Below are 20,520 nucleotides of genomic sequence, written 5' to 3' on the forward strand. Positions count from 1 at the left end.
TCTTGCAGTTGTATAACTGTAATAAATTTTATATTAATTTTTTTTGGTAGAAGGAGCATAATTATATCTACGAAAAAGGGTGGGAAACTATATATACAGCGTCAGACTTTAAAAATAATTAATGAAGCAGCATGAAGTCCTAGTTTTTTGAATCAATTTTCATATCACAGTTGTTGAATTTCATATTTTAGTGTTCGAGATTAAAATTTTCAAGCACAAAAAAAAAAAACCGACACTTTACCTATAAAATTAGATAGTTATAAATTAGAAAAAAAGCTTACAATCAATGAGAAGCTATTATCGTCAAAAGTTTAAACATTATAAATAAGGTTACAAAAGGGTATATTAGCAATATAAATAATTTTTAGTATTTAAAATTAGTTTGATTACAAAGAATAAAAATAAGGGAAGCTAGTGTAAAGGGAACTAAGTATTACGCAAATTTGGAGGGAGGTTTTTGAAATTAATCCATAAGTTTATTATTAAAAAAAAAATTGAATGTTACATGGTATGCCAACTAAGAGAGAAAGAGGATTTTGTAATGTTTAGTATTTTTTGAGAAAAATTGGGTTAGTTGAGTGATATTTTAGTTCTAAAAGAAACAACAGTAATATTAGAAGTTAATTTTCAAAACATGAGTGACCTTTTAGGAAATTAACTCAAAAACATACTTGAGTCTTGACAAACTATAAAAGTTTGAGCAAAAATATTTTATAACATATTGATCTACCAACCGTGAAAAATATTAAAGATATTTTCTAATAATGTATCTTCCTTCGTACCAAACACACCCTATATTGGATTCCCCCACATTTCCCAAACAAATCCTCGAGAATCTCAAGAATGATTAAACAGGAGACTTGCACTAGAGTACTATTCAAGCCTTACTTTTTATCTTCAGTAAAAATAACAGTGGCTGATAAGTCCAAGCAACATGGGGTATTGAAGCTACAAGGAGTAACATGATACCTACTGTATAAGTTTCTTTGCAAAATATATCAGTAGAAAAACATACTTGAGTTGAGTCTTGACAAACTAGTACAAGTATTTCTTTACAAGATTTTCAAGAAGCTTATATTATTCCTAATTGGGGTTCCTCAGTACCAACATTAGGGCAAGTTATATGATCCGAGAGGTCATGATTCAGTTGAACCCCCTCCTTGTGAGGAAAAATATATTAGCAAATAATATAAAACAGTTTTGTATATATAATTATTAAATTCCTTAGTATAAAATACACTTTTAAGTGTAGCAATAAAACTGACTTAAAAATTGCTTAGCACGGTTCAAAACTTCAGTTAGTCCGTCTCCAATCTATTGTTCAAATCTGAATTTGGCAAATTAAATTTCTACACTCGAAATTCTGTTCTTAATTCTGTTATGTATTTTTAATAAAAATGAACCTTTCACTAACATTTTAGTTTCTTGCATTTCCTAAATGAAGATAACTACCTCCGTCTCAAAATACTTGTTGTCCTTATTAAAAATATCTGTCATAATGTTATGAGTTCACATACCAAAAAAAAAAAAAAAAAAAAATTTGCCTTGTGCTTATAAACATTTACTGACGTTTGGAAATAACAAGTGCACTAATTGCTACTAGCCTTTACACCATTGCACTTTCTATAAAGAGAGTAAAATATCAAAACACTATTCTTATTAAAACACGACAAGTATTTAGAGGATAACTATTATCTGAAATTAATTAAATTGACCATAAAATCAATCTAGAGCACCTAATAATCATGGGACAACACAGAGAGAGACAGAGAATATTATATTCCAAGGAAACTATGTTTTTTCCCTTGGAACATCTAAATATATTTTACGTTATGATAATGATATACTGCTAATACTCGTATAGTATTTTATGTTCTCGGAAAGATTCAAACAATAAAGTACAAAACCTCTCACTTCAATGTTTCTTTTACAAACATCGATAATTCCAAAAAGTCATCAACCTTTTTCCCACAAACCCCCCTTTCTATTATCACTCCCCCTTCTTCCTTACCACTCATTTTTTTCTACTGCCAATTAATTCTTACATTCTTAGCCATGTTCTTTATCTGACAAAAAAAACAGTACAACTCACAACAATAGTATAGTGATCATGCTACAAAGTCCCATTAATACTTACACAAATAACCCTTCTTCTTCATCATCTTCTTCCATGTCTTCCAAACGCTCCCTTGTTGAAGAAGATCCAGTAATTACAAAACGGCCCCGCAACTTTTCAGAAGGCGAAGAACAAGAGGTAGTCCGCGGTGATGACGCGGACTCTATCGGTCTTCGCCTTCTAGGGTTGTTGCTACAATGCGCTGAGTGCGTAGCAACAGAAAACCTCGGCGAAGCGGTCAATTTATTGCCCGAAATCGCCGAGCTTTCTTCGCCTTACGGCTCTTCAGCCGAGAGAGTCGCCGCGTACTTCGCGGAAGCTCTCTCGGCTAGGATCATCAGCTGTCACCTCCGATTTTACTCTCCTCTCAACCTCAAATCCCTAACCCTAACGCATTCGCAAAAGCTCTTCACCGCTTTGCAATCGTACAACACGATTAGCCCTCTCATCAAATTCTCTCACTACACCGCCAATCAGGCGATATATCAGGCACTGGAGGGCGAAGATCACGTCCACGTCATCGATCTCGACATCATGCAAGGTCTTCAGTGGCCTGGATTGTTCCAGATTCTAACAAGTCGGCCGAAGAAACTGCATTCATTTAAGATCACTGGGATTGGATCGTCAATGGAGTTGCTGGAATCGACGGGCAGGCGACTCACCGAGTTTGCTAACTCGTTCGGGCTGCCCTTCGAGTTTAAACCGGTCGAGGGCAAAATCGGAAATATTACTGACCTGAGTCAACTCGGTGTGAAAGTAGGGGAAACTACTGTAGTAAATTGGATGCATCATTGTCTGTATGATATAACTGGGAGTGATTTAGGGACGTTCAGATTGTTGACTTTGTTAAGGCCCAAATTGATCACGACCGTTGAACAAGATTTGGGTCATGGAGGTAATTTTTTGGGCAGGTTTGTTGAGGCATTGCATTATTATTCAGCTTTGTTTGATGCATTAGGGGATGGATTGAGTGAGGAGAGTGTAGAGAGGCATATGGTGGAACAGCAATTGTTTGGTAGTGAAATTAGGAATATTGTAGCTGTTGGTGGGCCCAAGAGGACTGGTGAGGTGCCTTTGGAGAGATGGGGTGATGAGTTGAAACGGGTCGGGTTTTTACCCGTTTCGTTATCGGGTACCCCCGCTGCACAAGCTAGTTTGTTGCTAGGGATGTTCCCAAGAGGGTATACTTTGGTTGAGGAAAATGGGTGTTTGAAGTTGGGTTGGAAGGATTTGTCTTTGTTGACTGCTTCTGCATGGCAACCCTGCGACTAAAGGACAGTTCAATGCGCAAAGCGTTTCGCATTAGCAGGTTCGGGAAAGGATTGCACCTTCAAGAACGGTGCTGTAAACAATCTAATCTAATGCAAGCATCAGTGGTTGCAACTGTGCGATTAAGATGTTTTTTTGTTCGATTTGAACCGTTAGATCATGTTATGATGTTGTCCTAAAAGAAATTGGACGTACTAATAAGTGAACTGCTCCTGTTCAGTTTGGTCTTAATTCTGAGGTGACCACACATGTATTTCTCTCATTCTTGAAATTATTCTTTTTAAGAAATAATTGCAATGTATCAAAGAAGATTTTGTCCCTTTTCTTTATGAAATAATTGCAATGTGGACTGTGGAAGATTCTCCTCTGTTACCTAATATAATCGTTCAGGAGCAGCGCCTTGCTATTTTGGGATTTAATTAAAACAAATTGTTGCAAGTAGAATTTGGTTCTGGGAATAGTGACATGGTATGTGCTAGTATTTTAGTGCTCATACTGAAGCTTAGAAATAGATACAAAGGTAGAGGATGATACATTAATTGGCGAAAGTAGTAGAACAGAAAGTGATGTAAAAGTTATGTAGTTGGATCATTTGTTCTATCCTTTTGATTTCAATCACGCAGCAGGCTTTTTATTTTGTATTTTCTCTATTTTAATATAAATAAATTTTTGGCACCCTTTTTATGGTTCAAAATTCAAAGACCTATTAATTATTATTTTTCAAAATTACCCTCCTCTTTAATAAATTTTCAACTATAATCAAATCCCAAACATTGACTTTCTCTAGATCTTAAAAAAGTTTGAGAAGAAAGGGTATTATTGACTAATTACTCTTTGATTAATGTCTCTAATTGACTTTTTTAAGGGATGTATCATATTCTAAAAATTTATTTATTTGAAATGGAGGGAGTAGATAATATCGCCAAAGCATATCATCAAATTTAACTACGAAGGAAGAAAAAGACATATAGAGGAGATAATGTTATTCACAGAGTCTGATGGTTGAATGCAGACAGTGCCATCAATTATCCTTAAAACACTTCGTTGATCGGTGATAAGAGAGTGAAGTAACATAATTTTCACATGGCGATTAGTATCCTTTGCAAAAGCCGACAATAATTGTGACACATTATAAAAAAATTTAATTCATACTTGTTTCAATCAGATAAGTCTCAATTCGTAACCTCGTTATCGTTCAGGCCCTTGCAAATCTGGAATTTATTAAAACTAATTGTCAGATTATAAGGTTAATACTTAATGGGAGTAAGACTGTAAAGAGTGAAACGGTTGCTGCGAAATAAGTTTAGTATGTGTATATATCAAAGTAAGGAATCTTACGCTCTTACTGGTAACAATCCTTGGTGAAAACTGATGTGAAAGTGGTGTGTGTTTCACTTGTCTATGGTCAATCTCAAGTATAAAACAAGTTGTAAGTTGTAACACAAATGCAAAATGACAAAAAGAAACAAGAACAATTTCATAATTTTCATTTCCATGGCGAATTATACTCTACAAGTTTCTTAGCGTCAACTAAAAGCACATATTTTTACGATTAACTTTAAATGACACAAATATCATCACATAAAATGATTTCAGCAAGGAACAAAAATTCCGGAAAAAACTGGTATCCTGGAATCTTCAATAACCATGCTTTCTTAAAGAACGTATTCATGAGCAAAACTAAATACAACCTTGATTACTACATTAATCAATTAAGTTGAGCGAGATATTAAAACCAGTTTCCCGACAAACTTGCACCCCAACTATCGAGTAAGATACCAACAATAATGATCAAGTGCTTTTCAAATATCACAAAGGGAAAAAGACGCACCAAAAAAGAAAAAAAGAATAACACATCTACAAACAAGACAAAAACTCAGAAAACCTTTGAACTAATATCTTTTGCCAAGAATTATTCCCAGGATCACTGAAACTAGAGCAACCCCCAAAATAAATTTCAGGGGAATGGCAGCAGATCCTTCGACGTGTTGAACTTGTGATTCACTGGAGGATGGTTGAGTTGAAGGGACTTCTGACTTTTTCTTGCTCTTTCGCTTTGTTGGAGTAGAGAGCATTTGTCCAATGTCTATGTCCCTAGATTTCACCTCTATGTCATCCTTTCGATCACTACTACTGCCACCAATATCCTGCAATTTGAATTACAGTAATTGCAAATCAATAATCTTTCGAGCTATCTCACGATCACCATGGTCACATTAATTGCATTATTTACATTGCTCTTATACATAATAATTGTACGCTAGCATTCAGCTAAAAGACTAAAGATACAAAAGGATGAGATGTCCTTGTTCATTTAGTTACTTATATGTTTCAATGTGCCATCTTTCTTCTATAGGTCAAGCATGTGGAACTATTCTGATGGTAACACTAGACTCAGCAGAAAAGAGGAGGCTGAGAGAAATGATGTGGAAATGATAGGATCAAAAAATTCCAATCAAGATACCCAGCAAATACGTTTCAGGAGAGAAACTAACCTTCTGCTTGATAGCATCAGCGTGCTGCAATTTCTCGTCAAGTTCCTTGACTTTGTTTTGTAGAACTAGTACTTCCTTGCTTTTGGCTTGCAGCTCCTCTGATGCACTCTTCAAAGTTGCCTCTTGCTCCAACCCCTTATTGGACATAGCCTCTTTCTGTGTTGTTGACATTTCAAATATGAATTAGTAATCAAGCTTGAGAAGTAAATGTTTAATTTTCATGCCATATTAGAGGAAGAGGAAAACCAGAAACATTTACTGGGACTATCACCCATTTGGCTAATAATTTAGGCTCTAGAATGCTAGCTTGGTTGTATATTTAACTGTCTAAAAATTACATTACCTCTTTTTTCACTTGCACCTCAGCACTAGCTAGGTGATCTTCAAGCTCCTTGATGCGGCTTTGCAATTCAGACTTCTGATCAATCTCAGCCTGGAAAACTTCTAATTGACTCTTCAGAGAATCTTCACTTGACTTGATTTCTTTCAACTGTTCTTCAAGATGTGCTACGACACTTTGCAGTTCCTCTTTAGAGGCTTGATGTGTTTCATTGAGCAAGCTATTCTCCTCCAAAATGGATGATAACTGTAAACAGTGAATATTTTAGAATAGTAAGACATAAATATATGCACCTGCAGTAATTGCCTAGTAGTATGAATGATACCGTTTCAAAGTGTCACTAACCTGAAGTTGTAGCTTCTGTCCTTCAGAAATAAGCTGTTCTTTTAAGTTGTCTATAACCTGGTTTGAGGATTTAAGCTCTTCAACTGCTTCATTCTTCTCGGTAGATACAGCTGACACTCTGGCTTCTAAATCTTTGAGTTTAGACCCAATTGAGGCCACTTCTCCCTTTAGCTCCGAGTTCTCTTGAGTTAGTCCTTCTTTCTCCTTTTTAAGTTCGGTACACTTCCCTTTCAGCTCTTCAACAACGCCTTCAAGCCCACTCAAATTCTTGCGGCTTTGCTCTAGTTCCACTTTTTGAGTTTCAGCCAGAGTAGTGGTTTCATGAGCCTGCTCTTCATATGTTTTCACCAGAGCTTCAAGAGAGTGTAGCTTATCCATTAACTCTTTACCTTCAGACTCTTTGTTGGTGAACTTTTGAATGGCTTCCTGCAGCTTTGCCTCTGTTTCTGATATGCGGGCTTCAGTTGCCGATTGAAGTTCAGAGGCTCTGGAATGCTGATCTGACAGTTCTGTGATAGTGTTCATATGAGAAACTAGTTGTTGAACACTGGCCTCCTTTTCTGCATGGGCTGAGTTTAATAGTTCTTCAAGATCACTCACCCTGTTCTTTAGAAGCATATTTGTGTCCATCAATTGTTGGTTTTCAGATAAAACGTCTGCAGCTTTATCTTCTGCCTCCAATATTTTCTTTTTCAGGTCCTCATTGACAGTTTCAGATGAAGCCAGCTTCACCAACACCTGATCCAGTTCTTCCTTAACCGCTGAAAATCTTTCAGCAGATTTACCAATCTGCTCCTCGTAACTCTTTAGCTGATCTTCAAGAGCCATCAGTTTCTCATTCAATGTTTGTGCCTCTGATTCTCTGGTAACAAATTTGCCAGTTGCTTCTTGAAGTTTGAGCTCGGAATCCCTTTTCAGAGTGTCATGCAATGACTCAAGCTCTATGCTTCGAGTTGTTGCTTGCTCCAAAACCTTTCCTTGTTGCTCTAGCTGCTCTTCTGCTGATTTGAGCTTCTCCATCACCTCACTCTCTCTCAATCCAGCAGCACTAAAATCGTTCTCAATACCTTCCAGTTTCTGTTGTGTGGCATTCAATTCATTACGCAGGACCTCAAGCAAGTTTTCTGTTTCAGCTAGTTTTTCAATTGAATTCCTGTACACATCCTCTAAGTTACTCTTCTCCTCTGTCACACTGTTCAGGCATTGACTCAATTCCTTCTCCTTCTCCTTGGTATCCGCCAACGCAACCTCAAGGCTTGATGATTTTGTTTGGAATGTCTCTACTTCTGCTTCAAGCTCAGATACCCTGTCAGAGTGCTTCTTAGATTCTGCTTCTGCCGCCACACATTTCTTCTCTAATGTGCTTATTTGTTCTTCAAGCTCCTGAATTCTATATTTTTCTGTTTCAAGCAATAGCTCCAAATCACTCACCTGTTTGCTCGTTTCCTCTACTTTTGAGTGTGATACCAGCATCAAGTCCTCTAATTCACGGCTGCGTTGATGAGTGGTGTTGGCCCGACCTTCATGCTCAGCGCACTTGTCAGCAACACTTTTAAGCTCCGCTTCAAGTTCTGAATTACGACTAGTTGACTTGACCAACTCAGAATCCAAATGAGCTATCTTCTCCTCGTACTCCTGCAATCTGGTATCCAGCTGTTTCCTTTCTTCCAGGGTCTTCTCAAGGGTGGCATTTAGTTCAGAAACTTTCCCCGAGAACTCCTCCAGTTCCCTCTTCGTATCATTGCTTTTCAGTTCCACCAGATATATTTGCTGTTCTAGCTCCACATTCCTTTCTTCAGCTGCAGCACAGCGATTCTCCATTTCTTTAAACTGAGATTTTGCTTCTTCTATAGCAGTATTGGAGATTTTTAGCATGTCCTCAAGCTCAACATTTTTCTGGTTAGCAGTAGTTACGGCATATGCAGATTCATGGTGAAGCTCTTCCAATGATTTCAGCTTCTGTTCCAGCTCCGCACTGTTTGCTAAAGCTTGAGAAAGAAGAGAATCTGCATTCCAGAATTTCTCATCTGAGAGCTGCAGTTTCACCTCTAGATCACTACATAATTCCTTCATCTGGACCACATTATTGTTTAGCTCGGCTACAGTAGCTTCAAGAACTCCCTTCTCTGTAGATAGTTTGTCCAGCTCCTCCTGCGACACCGAGAGTTGTGTTTCCTGGCTTTTCAGTTTAGCTTCAATATCTTCCTTTAAACCTACTTCCTCCTGAAGCTTCAACTTTATGTCTTCCAACTCAGATAACTTAGCCCGAAGATCTTCTTTACTGGACGATAATAGAAGCTCAACAGCCGAAATATCCTCCTTTACCTGGGATTCAGAAGCTTTTCTCATGTTTAGCTCTTGGCTTAATTCATCTATAAGAGCTTCTTTTGATGCAATTTTCTTCTCAATATCTTGCACTTGTGATTTTGAGATCTCTAACTCTCCTTGAACTTTAGAAAGCTCTGAAGCTGTAGTCGTGAGTGCTTCTTCAACCTTCTGATTTTCAGCAATCTTCTCATTTAGGCCCTTGAGTTCTTTTTGTAAAGAATTCATCTGCTCTTCAGCATCTTTTGCACTCTGTTTCGACAACTCCAGAAATCTCTCAAGATCCAAGGCCCTCTTTGTCTCTGATTCTGCAAGTGAGCCACTTTGTTTGTGCAACTCTTCAAACTTGCGGGCCTCACTCGCAGAAGTCAGCAGCTCTTGCTCAAGCTCTCCCATCTTTTTCTTTGAGCTTTCAAACTCGAGGCTAAGTCTGTCGAATGCCTCCTTAACATTAACATGCTCCTTGCTGTTCAATTCGTGAGCTTGCAATGCCTCTTGCAATGCGTTAAGCTCAGTGTTATATCTCTTTTCTGCTTCGGCAATCTGCTCTTGCAATTTCTTGTGATCAAGTTCAAGCCCTTCAAATTTCTTTGCAGTTTCCTCCAGCTTCTCTTTTGTGAGAGACAATTCATCCTTTAACTTCACATTTTGAGATTCAGTGTCTTTTAATGCTCCAGCAACTCTTTCCAATTCAAGCGCAAGTTCTTGAGACTTTTCTTGTGCTTCAAGATACTCTCTGCTAGCAGATGAAATATTTGAGCTGCGCTCCATTGCAAACACTTTGCCCTCTGCAGGAGAAGCTTCAGCTGCAGCATGTGAACCACCCTTTGATTCCAGAGCTTCCTTCTCTACTTTTATAAACTCTCCATCAAAAGCAGACTCTTCGTGCTCCTTTTGTCCTTTCTCGCCATTGGACACCTGAAATAAGATTTACCCCAACAGTAGATGAGGAAGAAGAAAAAGGAATTTCTTAACCAGTATATTCAATCACAGTTACTTGATCTTTAAACCGCGAAAACTTGAAAAATGATTTACTCGATATCAAGCAAATTGCTTGCCAAAGTTATTGTATTAAACGTGCAGTGAGTAGAAAAAAATTAACATTGTCATAGGCTATTTATTGCATCATATTTGACAACAGTGCAGTAAATTCATGTTGTCTTTTTCCGGTACCACCACCTTTACTCTTTAAACCAGCACCAGTGATCAAGAAGTAGTCAGAAGGAAACTGGTAAAGTGCTCCTCGAGTAACATAAGTCGGAGTCTTTTGCTTGCTCGTAGATAGAAAAAGAAACTTCGTTTTAAGTACAAAAAACTCTAGAGTGAGAAATTTGCACATGAGAGCAACCTCAATCTCGAAAGCACCTAACTTATGCAATGTTAATGTTCAGATGGAACTGATCAACATGCATCCTTAAGGAAGAAGTCTAACAAAATAAACAAACTTAGAGCAGCATTTTTTTCTTACATAAGCAACATTTAAATGTTCTCACGGCGATCCAAATGCTATTCCCACAAAAGGAAAAAGTAAACACATGCTATTGTCGATAAAGGAATCACAACAGATCAAGCAATTGGCCAGTCGTGTAGTTTGATTAAACGTGCAAATTTAGAGGTTTCTGTTACTGTGATTCGAGTTGCTGAGGTTTCGATAATCTTAATCACGATAGGCACAGACAAAGCAAAAATGCTGTGGGACATCAATGGTTTCTGAAGTTCTCAAAAAATAAGCATTGGCAGAAAAAGAAAGAACAGTTTGTTTCTGGCCATTTTAATTTGAACCATACGTTGATACAATTTACTGAAGCCCATCAATATGAATATCAATATTAACCACAGCCAATATTTAAGAAAATGATATTCTGGACACTGAAGCAAAAACGCAAGTAACTAGCATTACCTTAATAAGATCCTCTTTGCCCTCTATCTGTTCTGAAACCTGTACAACGGGTACATCTGTGGTTGCTGTCTCTGCTTCCATGTCAAAATAATTTCACCTTGTGAAGTTCTTACAGTATCTGGATTAATGAAAACAGCTAAGTTCGTAAGATAAAGATCAATTAACAAGTACTAATGCTTTTTAAAAGTTTAGACAAGCTGTAAAGTCTTCACTTTCCAATCATGTTGTTTTACTTCTCTGGTAACTACTCCCTCCGTCCATTTTTATATTGACTTGCCACGACGCCGATTAAGGAGCCAAAAATAGAATGATAATTTTACTATATCACCCTTTTGAGTATAATAAATGCAATGCTTTGGAAAATGCATTGATAAGTGATTATAGTAAATAATAAGGGTAAGTTCAAAATTAAGTGTTAATTATGATTTGATTTCCTAAACTGAACAAATAAAAATGAATATCTATTTTTCGTACAGAAGATAACGAAAAGTGGTATTAACTAAATGAATAGGGTACCTCAGTTCCAGAAATTTAGAAACTTAAAAGGCATTGGAAAAGAAAAAGAAAGAGAAGAAAACATTCGCTGGATAAATTGGCGTATGTAAAATACTGGCATATAGTTTCGTGCCCCATGTTATATAAGTATCGCTGTAAAGAAGAATTGACTTTTGTTTTAAAAAGCAAATGAAAAGAAGGAACGAAAAATCGATTTGGACATAACTTATAATTTATCCAAACCATAAAGTTATTTTCAATGGTTTCGTAAAAGCTGCGGCATCAAGATTTCCAGATGACATATAGTTCTCACTTCTCACATCACAATATAGTGATTGATGAAATGTGACTTATTCTCTTTCTTTTAAATCCACGGAAGGTCAATAAAGGAATAACAAATTTGTCAACTTATCTAGAGCCCGTTTGGATTGGCTTGTAAGTGGTCAAATTAACTTATAAGCTATTTTTTGATTTTTTAGGTGTTTAGCAAAATAAACTTATAAGCTAGCAAAGTGCTTAGAATAAGCTAAAAAAATAAGTTAAGGTGACTGAACTTATTTTTTTGACTTACAAGCTATTTTTTGGTCAAACCAGCTTATAAATCAAACGGGCTCTTAGTTTGCTTATACATCCTTATGAATCAATTAAGAAAATCACAGAGAGTTGTTGTTGTTGTTTTTTTTTTTTTTTTTTAAACAGACGACAAAAAGATAGCAAAAGCAGGGGTAACTAAACCAAAAGGCTACACAAAATATATTACTTTTCCGTCCCATTTTAAATGTCTTATTTTTCTTTTTTATCTGTCTCAACATCATATATGACAATTATTGACAAGCTTAAAACTACAGGATTAAAATGACCTTTTAGTACATTAAACACATCTTTAGTTTAGTAACACAAGAATCAAAAATCTCTTTTTATTCCTTAATCTTTGTGTCCAGATATATTAAGTAAGCGTTTGGACATGCGATTTCATCTCATGAGATGAAATCCCAAATCATCCAAAAAGATATGATTTGGGATTTGAAATCATGATTTCAAAAAATATAAATGTAAAATTTGACCCATATGTTTATATTTTGTAAAAAAAAAAAAAATCCATAAGTTAATAGATATATTTACCAATCATATTTACCAACCGAGAAATGCATGCTCGGCGTGAAGAGATTGTTCGTACCATGTGAAAGGATTATATTAAAAAATAGTTACATTACTATTCATATTAAATTTTCTTTTTATTAAACTAAAAATTTGATCAATTGATGTTGTATTTTTTAGAAAGGCCTTTTAGTAGCGTATTAATTTTATTATGAACTATAATTTACTCATTTGGTAAGATTATATAAGAATTGAGAATTTTTTTTTTATGGTTTTCATAACTTGTAGGATTTTTATGTTTATAAAAAAATACTGCAACTTAAGAAATTTAAATTGTATGTCCAAATATAATTTCATTTTATGAGATGAAATTATGTCTAAACAACTTCTAAGACACTTAAATTGAGACGGAAGGAGTATCCTTTTTCTGTTTTTAAATTTCCCTTTTAGGATGAAGAGAGAGGGATTAGATGGTCATGGATCAAAAAGTGAAGGAAAAGAAGAAAAAGAAAAAAACAAGTGCTACTTCTACAGAAAGGAAAAATAAACAGCTGACTGGTGAGGCTGAGACTTATCATCGTATCTTTTTGATTTATAATATTAGTTAAATGCATTATTTAATTGAACTTTGCTTGAAGGACCTAACCATATGATAGCATTACTCTATCATGCCGTGCACGAATTTCTAGGTAGGACAGAGACCAAAACATCCAAAGCAGGGCAGTTGGCATTTTCTTAGTTCTTGTCATCATTTGTTGCTTATAGCGTGGCCTCCCTGTTGGATGATAATAATAGTGGAGGTTCTGTTCCGAATATTTTACCCCATTTCTACATTCGATTGTCAAACAGGATTACTATGTACATACACAACAAAAGATTTATCCCTTCTACTACAGACAGCTACAGTCAATTTAGTAAAAGAAAAAAGTACTAAAGTTAGGTAGGCCAGGTGAGACAAGCGAGCTCGTATGCAATTAAAATTTAGGAACATGACAACGTAAATAACAGTAGCGAAAACACGATCAAATCACAGTCGCACCGTCACAGATCCAACAAATAAGAAATTCTACCAACTCCGGATGCAAAGTTAAATTCTTTTATTATTTGGCTCTTTTTTTGTCTTATAAAATGAATAGGGACACAATTTGTAAACTTAAAAGTATAAATTGAGAATCACTTAGATCTCACATAACTAGTAGTATTAGATGTTATCCATTGCTTTGCAATTACTTAACTTACTACTAACAGACATGCCAAAAAAATTTACTTCGGATTCCACCTTTATTACTATTATTTTCTTTGACATTCTGCCACATTTTAGTGAATTTAATAGTAAAAGAAATGTAAATTAATCAAGTCTTAGGCATCACAGTGTCAGAATTTTACAGTCAAAATAATGAGTTAAAAAGTAGAACCATATTAGCTCAAATTATTCCACGGCACAATGTAACATTACTAGATTTTCTCCTCGTAACGTCCTAAAGCATATCTTGTGGTGTAAAATTGACTACAGAAATATCTAAATTCCTATCCACAGAAATAAGAGTGGTAAAATTATTATATAGACAAAATCCACAAAAATAGAAATGGTAAAATTATTATAGTACACAAAATATAGTAAAAAAAAACTTATTCTTGCAAAATATACATGCAACACACGAGTCTATACACGAAATATTGAAAACTTCGCTGTGCGCAGAAGTTTAAAAAAAAAAAAAAAAAAAGGGGGGCAGGCAATCTGAGACGAAGCAATTAAATGCAAAATTATCCAAGTGAAAAACTGGAAACTACTATGAGCCCGTTTGGATTGGCTTATAAGTTGCTTATAAGTTGTTTTCAACTTTTTTGAGTGTTTGACTGGCCAGCTTAAAGTCATTTTATGCTTAAAATAAGCTCAAAAAAAATAATTGGGCTCATTTGACTCAGCTTATCTAAAGCAGTGCAAAAAAAAAAAATTAAACTATCCCCAACTTATTTTTTTTAGCTTATAAGCTACAAACAGCTTATAGCCATAAGCTCATCCAAACAGACTCTATATTATCTAGTAAAAACATATTTCAGGACGAATCAAATGTAATATGCCATAGATATTCTCATATTTCAAATCACACAGATTTTCATTTGAAAAAGAAAGAAAAAATAAAAGGATGTTTGTGGATCCCACAAAATGCAGGTTATATTCCGATCTCTGACCAAAATGAACTATAGTTGCTCTCGCATGTCCTCCTTCACAAGAGGACATAAATCATAATTCTAACGGAAGTGAAAGGAAAAACAAAATAAAAGGGCGCAATTCGAGGGGCAAAATGGCGTAAACAACGGAGGTAAAGCACCATACTGATTCTCTCACTGTCTTCCAGGTAAGAAATAAGAATCGCAAACTATTACCATTTCAACATCACTGAAAGATCCAGTACTTATTAATCCCCATTTCAATTTATATGACATATTTTTTTTTTTAGTTAAATTAAAAAAAAATGACATGTTTCTTTATTTGATAATAATTCAATTTTAAACTTTATATTTTACGCTTAACGAGATAATCTATACCTGTACAAATATCTTTGATTTGTTTTAGACCATAAAATTCAAAAATCTTTCTTTATTTCTTAAATTTCGTGTCTAGTCAAACTAGATCACATAAGGTGGGACGGAGAAAGTATTGCACTATGAATATGATCAAATCCACTACTGATGTAACCTCTCAACCACAAATTGCCAAAACAATCCTACGGGATTTTATTTTCTCCGTTTCAATTTAGTGTCTTAATTTGACTAGATACGAAATTAAAAAAATAAAGATAGATTTTTGAATCTAATGATATTAAATTAAGAATGTGTGTAATGTACTAAAATATTTTTCGAACTTTGTGATTATAAACTTATCATAGGTAGAATATTTGAATTGTTAACTTAGAAACAGAAAATAAAACATGATCAGAAGAACTGGTGCTCGATGACAAAATTAAAGATGTAAGCCAAGCAAGACGACCAAATGGTTTACGAAGAAGCGAGAATCAATTAGAAAGATCATGAATATCAAATTATTATATGATTACGAAAAGCTCCTTTTAATACTAGTTTACTGGAGTATTTTCGTCTTCGAGATCATAGCAAAAGCACACTGCTAAACGTTTCAATACTGTAAAATGTAAACTGATTACTAATAAGCGATCTAAATCGTCATAAAATATAACCAAAAAAACTCAAATATAAATCGAGAAAGAAGGTAGAAGAATTCGATGTTCAATCATCAAAGGAAACTAAAATGAGATCTTCATCAACTGATCAAATACTAGAAATTTCACCTTTTTGTTTTTCAAAATTTCGAAGCATAGAAACGAGCAAAAATAAACACTATAACTTCACAGATCAAATTTATGCAATAATACATACAGATAATAACAGAGAGATCGATGGAAAAAAAAAACACAGAGGAAATGATGAGTGCTTACCTGAGTGTGAGAGAGACGATAATTTTGATTTTGGATTCTTTGCTTTATTGGATTGAAGCTTTTGTTTTTGGTTGGAAATTGCAAAAAGTGCCTAACGAATGAATCAGAGAGAGAGAGAATGAAGAAAAGATTCTTTGAAAATGTTGGTATTAGTAGACAGCAGAAAGGAAACAGGAGAGACGCATTTTGCTTTATTTGACTATTGTTTTTGCTAAGTAGAAGAGGAGGAGTGGGGCCTGAGGAGGTGGCTGTGCTTGTGGGCGGGCCGTCCCCTATTAGCCAATTGTTTTCTTTAAATGTTGTCCCCTTACCCTACTTTGCACCATTTGCCACTCATTTTCTTCTATTATTACAACTTTATCTCTATTGTCACACTGGAACGGTTACAAATTACATAAATTTCAATTCGTTTAACTTTTTAAAACCAAGTCCTAATGATACAATGCTCTGTAAACAAATCTTTTGACTATTGTATTTTCAGAGTTTTAACACATACCATCAGTAGAAACAATTCGACGCTATCCGGTCATTTTTATCTGTTATAAAGGGTAACAAATTTTATTTTCAATATTACATTTGAAAGAAAATTACCTGTAGATCATTTATATTACCTGTTGTGTAAAATGTTTTTTATATTGATGGTATACAAGACTTTAAACTTTTATTTTTATTATTCTTGTGTCTCTGATAGTATCATTGTTTACACGAAAAATTATTACAGTTAAATTTGTGTACGTGGTTAAGGACACATAAATCAATATGACCGAATAATGAGATAATCTGTAAAATTAAGCAAGATAATTATAAAGAAAGCTAAAGGAATTTAAAGCAATAGCCTGAGCCTTGGAGAAGCTTTTGAGCTAGAGTCTCCGGGCAAGCGCACAATCAGATCTTTGCTTAGTTGAACAAAAGCAATTTGGAACTAAGAGCAAAATAAGAACAAGGTAATTCTTGTATATATCTTCAGATGATCCTTACAATGAGATGAGCACATCTATTTATACTAGAGCTATGGGGTGCATGATCCTCAAACCACGCCCTCTTCATTACCAATATTAATGACAAAGGTAATAAAAGGTAATAAAGGGATTTAATGTTGTGATAATGAATGGCAATGAAGGGCAATAATGCACATTTAAGACCGGAGGGAGACTTTGGGTTTTTTGTAACAGTTGCACATTAAACAATGTTTGACCAGTGAGTTAGCATGCTTCTTCGGACCCTTTGTAGTTTATATCTCCGGTAGCGGCTGCCAAGTTACTCCTCCGGAGCGTCCCTCGCTTGCTGACTCAAATCTGACATGTCACCATCGCCACGTGTCATCCTTTGATACGTCCACTTGGTGTCGACGGATTTTACCCTATACAGATAGTCCCCCCACTTTCCAGTTACTCGCTCAGGTGTGACCGGGAAGTGGAAGTTTTTTCCCTTCTTGCCGGTAAGTCATGTAATCACCCTCTCGCCTGCCTCATTAAAAATCTTGCCGAAAAAACCCAATTGGGACAAAAATCGGACGAAAGAAAAAAAAGTGCAGGACTTAGGGATTCAAATGACAACTCCACCATCTTCTGTCAACGGTCGGTTGGTGCTGAAAAAGTACCATCACTATAGAAAGCATGATCTCATATTTTTTGTGTTTATCCGAAACTTTTAATCGTTGAGTTTCGACTCTCGGGTTTTTAATTTTCCCTAAAACTTTTAAAACTTTTGAATCTTGACTCTGAGTTTTTAGTTTTCCCAAAAGCTTTTAAGTTTAGAGTGTTGATTCTAGGGTTTTTAGTTATACCCGAAACTTTTATAACCTCGTAGCCTTGGAAGCCAGGGATTTTAATGACCAAGGATTTAAATCTTCTGGTTCTGGTAAAGTCTGGAATAACATGTTCGGTTAACTTTACGACCGGAAAATAAAGCATCCGGCTTTTTTGCCATTTAACTTGACGGCTTTATAAGAGAGAGCCCTTAAGTTTCGGTGCTTATGAAGAGGACATCTCTTGTTCATTTGGGCACAATTGTTTAGATTCGTAATCCTTAGTTGCTTTAAGCGTGAGCAAATTCAAGAATGATTTCGTCTCATTTGGACATATACAAGAATGTTCAGAAGGTGCAATTGGTTTACTTCATTCCATTCCTTGAGTGTACATAAGTGTTTACAACCAGTTTACTTGAAATGGACAAAAATACCTTGCAGGAGACTTACGGCCGTGCTGACATCTATTGGGTTTAGCCAGTTCTTGATTCTGTTTTTTTTTTTTTTTTAATTCTGGAGCCAATTCGGCCTATCTCTGGTATCTTATTCGAACATGGTGCAATTGGGAACATTTGCCTTTTTTTTTTAGTTACTGCTCCAGAGCCATTTTCAAATGCTTCCGGTACTTATTATTGCGGTTTCCGCTATTTTGACGAGATGGTGTTCGTAGATATTACTGTTCTCCATCTGAGTTATTTTCTGGTGACTCGCTCCGAAAACGCTCCCGCCTCCTGTTTGTCCGTGGTCCCGGCGATTATGGTTCAAACCGATGTCTGGAATGCCTCCGATCAAAGTTTAATTGACCTTGATTCCGGGCTGTAGAAGATGTCGGTATATTTACTTGTTCATCTTCTACGCGAATCTTCGACGTATACCGATTGTGAACATCTTCCCATGTCGGTGCCTCAAACTTTAGCAAATTTTCTTTGAGTTTTTGTGAAGCATCCGAACTCAGAGGGTTGAGACCCATAGTGAAAGCCTCAGCTGCCCATTCATCCGAAACCACAAGCAACAACATCCTTTCCTTCTATAACCGGGTGACGAAGTCCCGGAGAAACTCGGTCTCCCCTTACGTTATGCGGAAGATGTCTGCCTTTCGCATTCGCAACTTTCAGGCTCCAGCATGTGCTTTGATAAATATATCTGCAAGCATAGCAAATGAATCAACAGAGTGTTCGGGCAAAAGAGAATACCAAGTTAAAGCCCCTTTAGCCAATGTCTCGCCGAATTTCTTGATCAAACCGATTCGATCTCATTCGATTTCAGGTCATTTCCCTTGACAGCCATGGTGTAGGCCGTTATGTGCTCCTGCAGATCTGTCGCCCTGTTATACTTGGGGATGTTCTGCATCTTGAACCTCTTTGGGATCAACTCCGGCGTGGCTTCAGGTTTATATGCCCATTGGCTGTATCTCTTTGCATCTAGGCCTTCCACGACTGGCGGAGCCCCCAGTATTTGATCCATACGGGCTTGTAACTCCTTCGCGTTCTTTTCTGCTTCCTTAGCACTTTTGTTCATCGTATCAGTTATGTCTTTCATAAATTACAAGACTTGTGTCCGGAAAGGATCATCTCAGACGGATTAGCTCCCAAATGCGTCTTCATTCCTAATGGTCATTCCCTCCGTTCGGTCTCCACTAGGTGTATTGTTTCCGACAGTTGGCGCTGAAGGATTCCCCCGGGCCTTCTGACTCCGGTGTTTGGATTGCCAGAAAGTTCTGAGATAGTTTGTCTCGTGAATTTAGTCTCCCCCATCATTTACCAATGCTGCTCCCTCACGATCTGCATTGCTTCTTGGGGGGTTTCATTAGTAGGCATTATTTCCTCCGCAACCCGTTGATTCAAACTGTTTTCTGGGACAATTGCTCTATCGTTGTTCCTGGTAGTGAGATAAGTTTGGTTATCAGCAGCGTTTGTCATATCTGAAATATATGTTCTAACAAAAAAAGACATAAGAGAATTAATATAAGCAAGTGGATTACAATGATACCACAATTGTCTTAGCCCCACAGTGGGCACCAAACTGTTTACACGAAAAATTGTTACAGTTGAATTTGTGTACGTGGTCAAGGACACGTGGATCAATATGACTGAATAATGAGATAATATGTAAAATTAAGCAAGATAATTATAAAGAAGCTAAAGGAATTTAAAGCAATAGCCTGAGCCTTGGAGAAGCTTTTGAGCTAGAGTCTACGAGCAAGCAAACAATCAGATCTTTGCTTAGTTGAACAAAAGCAATTAGGAACTAAGAGCAAAATAAGAACAAAGTAATTCTTGTACATATCTTCAAATGATCCTTACAATAAGATGAGCACATCTATTTATACTAGAGCTATAAGAGAATTAATATAAGAAAGTGGATCATAATGATACCACAATTGTCTTGGCCCCGCAGTGAGCGCCAAACTGTATACACGAAAAATCGTTACAGTTGAATTTGTGTACGTGGGCAAGGACACGTGGATCAATATGACTGAATAATGAGATAATATGTAAAATTAAGCAAGATAATTATAAAGAAGCTAAAGGAATTTAAAGCAATAGCCTGAGCCTTGGAGAAGCTTTTGAGCTAGAGTCTCCGAGCAAGCAAACAATCAGATCTTTGCTTAGTTGAACAAAAGCAATTAGGAACTAAGAGCAAAATAAGAACAAAGTAATTCTTGTACATATCTTCAAATGATCCTTACAATAAGATGAGCACATCTATTTATACTAGAGCTATAAGAGAATTAATATAAGAAAGTGGATCATAATGATACCACAATTGTCTTGGCCCCGCAGTGGGCGCCAAACTGTATACACGAAAAATCGTTACAGTTGAATTTGTGTATGTGGTCAAGGACACGTGGATCAATATGACCGAATAATGAGATAATATGTAAAATTAAGCAAAATAATTATAAAGAAGCTAAAGGAATTTAAAGCAATAGCCT

General features: G+C 36.0%; 2 protein-coding genes across 2 annotated transcripts; one reads left to right on the top strand and one right to left on the bottom strand.

Moving 5' to 3' along the window:
• The first annotated feature begins 1,883 nt into the window (after positions 1-1,883).
• On the top strand, positions 1,884-3,742 carry LOC132618377 (scarecrow-like protein 23). Its single transcript, XM_060333435.1, has one exon. The coding sequence runs from the start codon at positions 2,111-2,113 to the stop codon at positions 3,386-3,388; it is 1,278 nt and encodes a 425-aa protein (XP_060189418.1). The 5' UTR covers positions 1,884-2,110; the 3' UTR covers positions 3,389-3,742.
• A 1,280-nt stretch (positions 3,743-5,022) lies between these two features.
• Positions 5,023-16,021, bottom strand: LOC132617105 (uncharacterized). Its single transcript, XM_060332001.1, has 6 exons — positions 15,839-16,021; positions 10,791-10,908; positions 6,566-9,808; positions 6,224-6,466; positions 5,881-6,036; positions 5,023-5,532 (listed from the first exon to the last, which is right to left on the bottom strand). The coding sequence occupies exons 2-6, from the start codon at positions 10,869-10,871 to the stop codon at positions 5,278-5,280; spliced, it is 3,978 nt and encodes a 1,325-aa protein (XP_060187984.1). The 5' UTR covers positions 10,872-10,908; positions 15,839-16,021; the 3' UTR covers positions 5,023-5,277.
• Between the last annotated feature and the right edge of the window lie 4,499 nt (positions 16,022-20,520).

The sequence above is a fragment of the Lycium barbarum genome, chromosome 11 (assembly GCF_019175385.1).
Source record: "Lycium barbarum isolate Lr01 chromosome 11, ASM1917538v2, whole genome shotgun sequence".
Lineage (NCBI taxonomy): Eukaryota > Viridiplantae > Streptophyta > Magnoliopsida > Solanales > Solanaceae > Lycium > Lycium barbarum.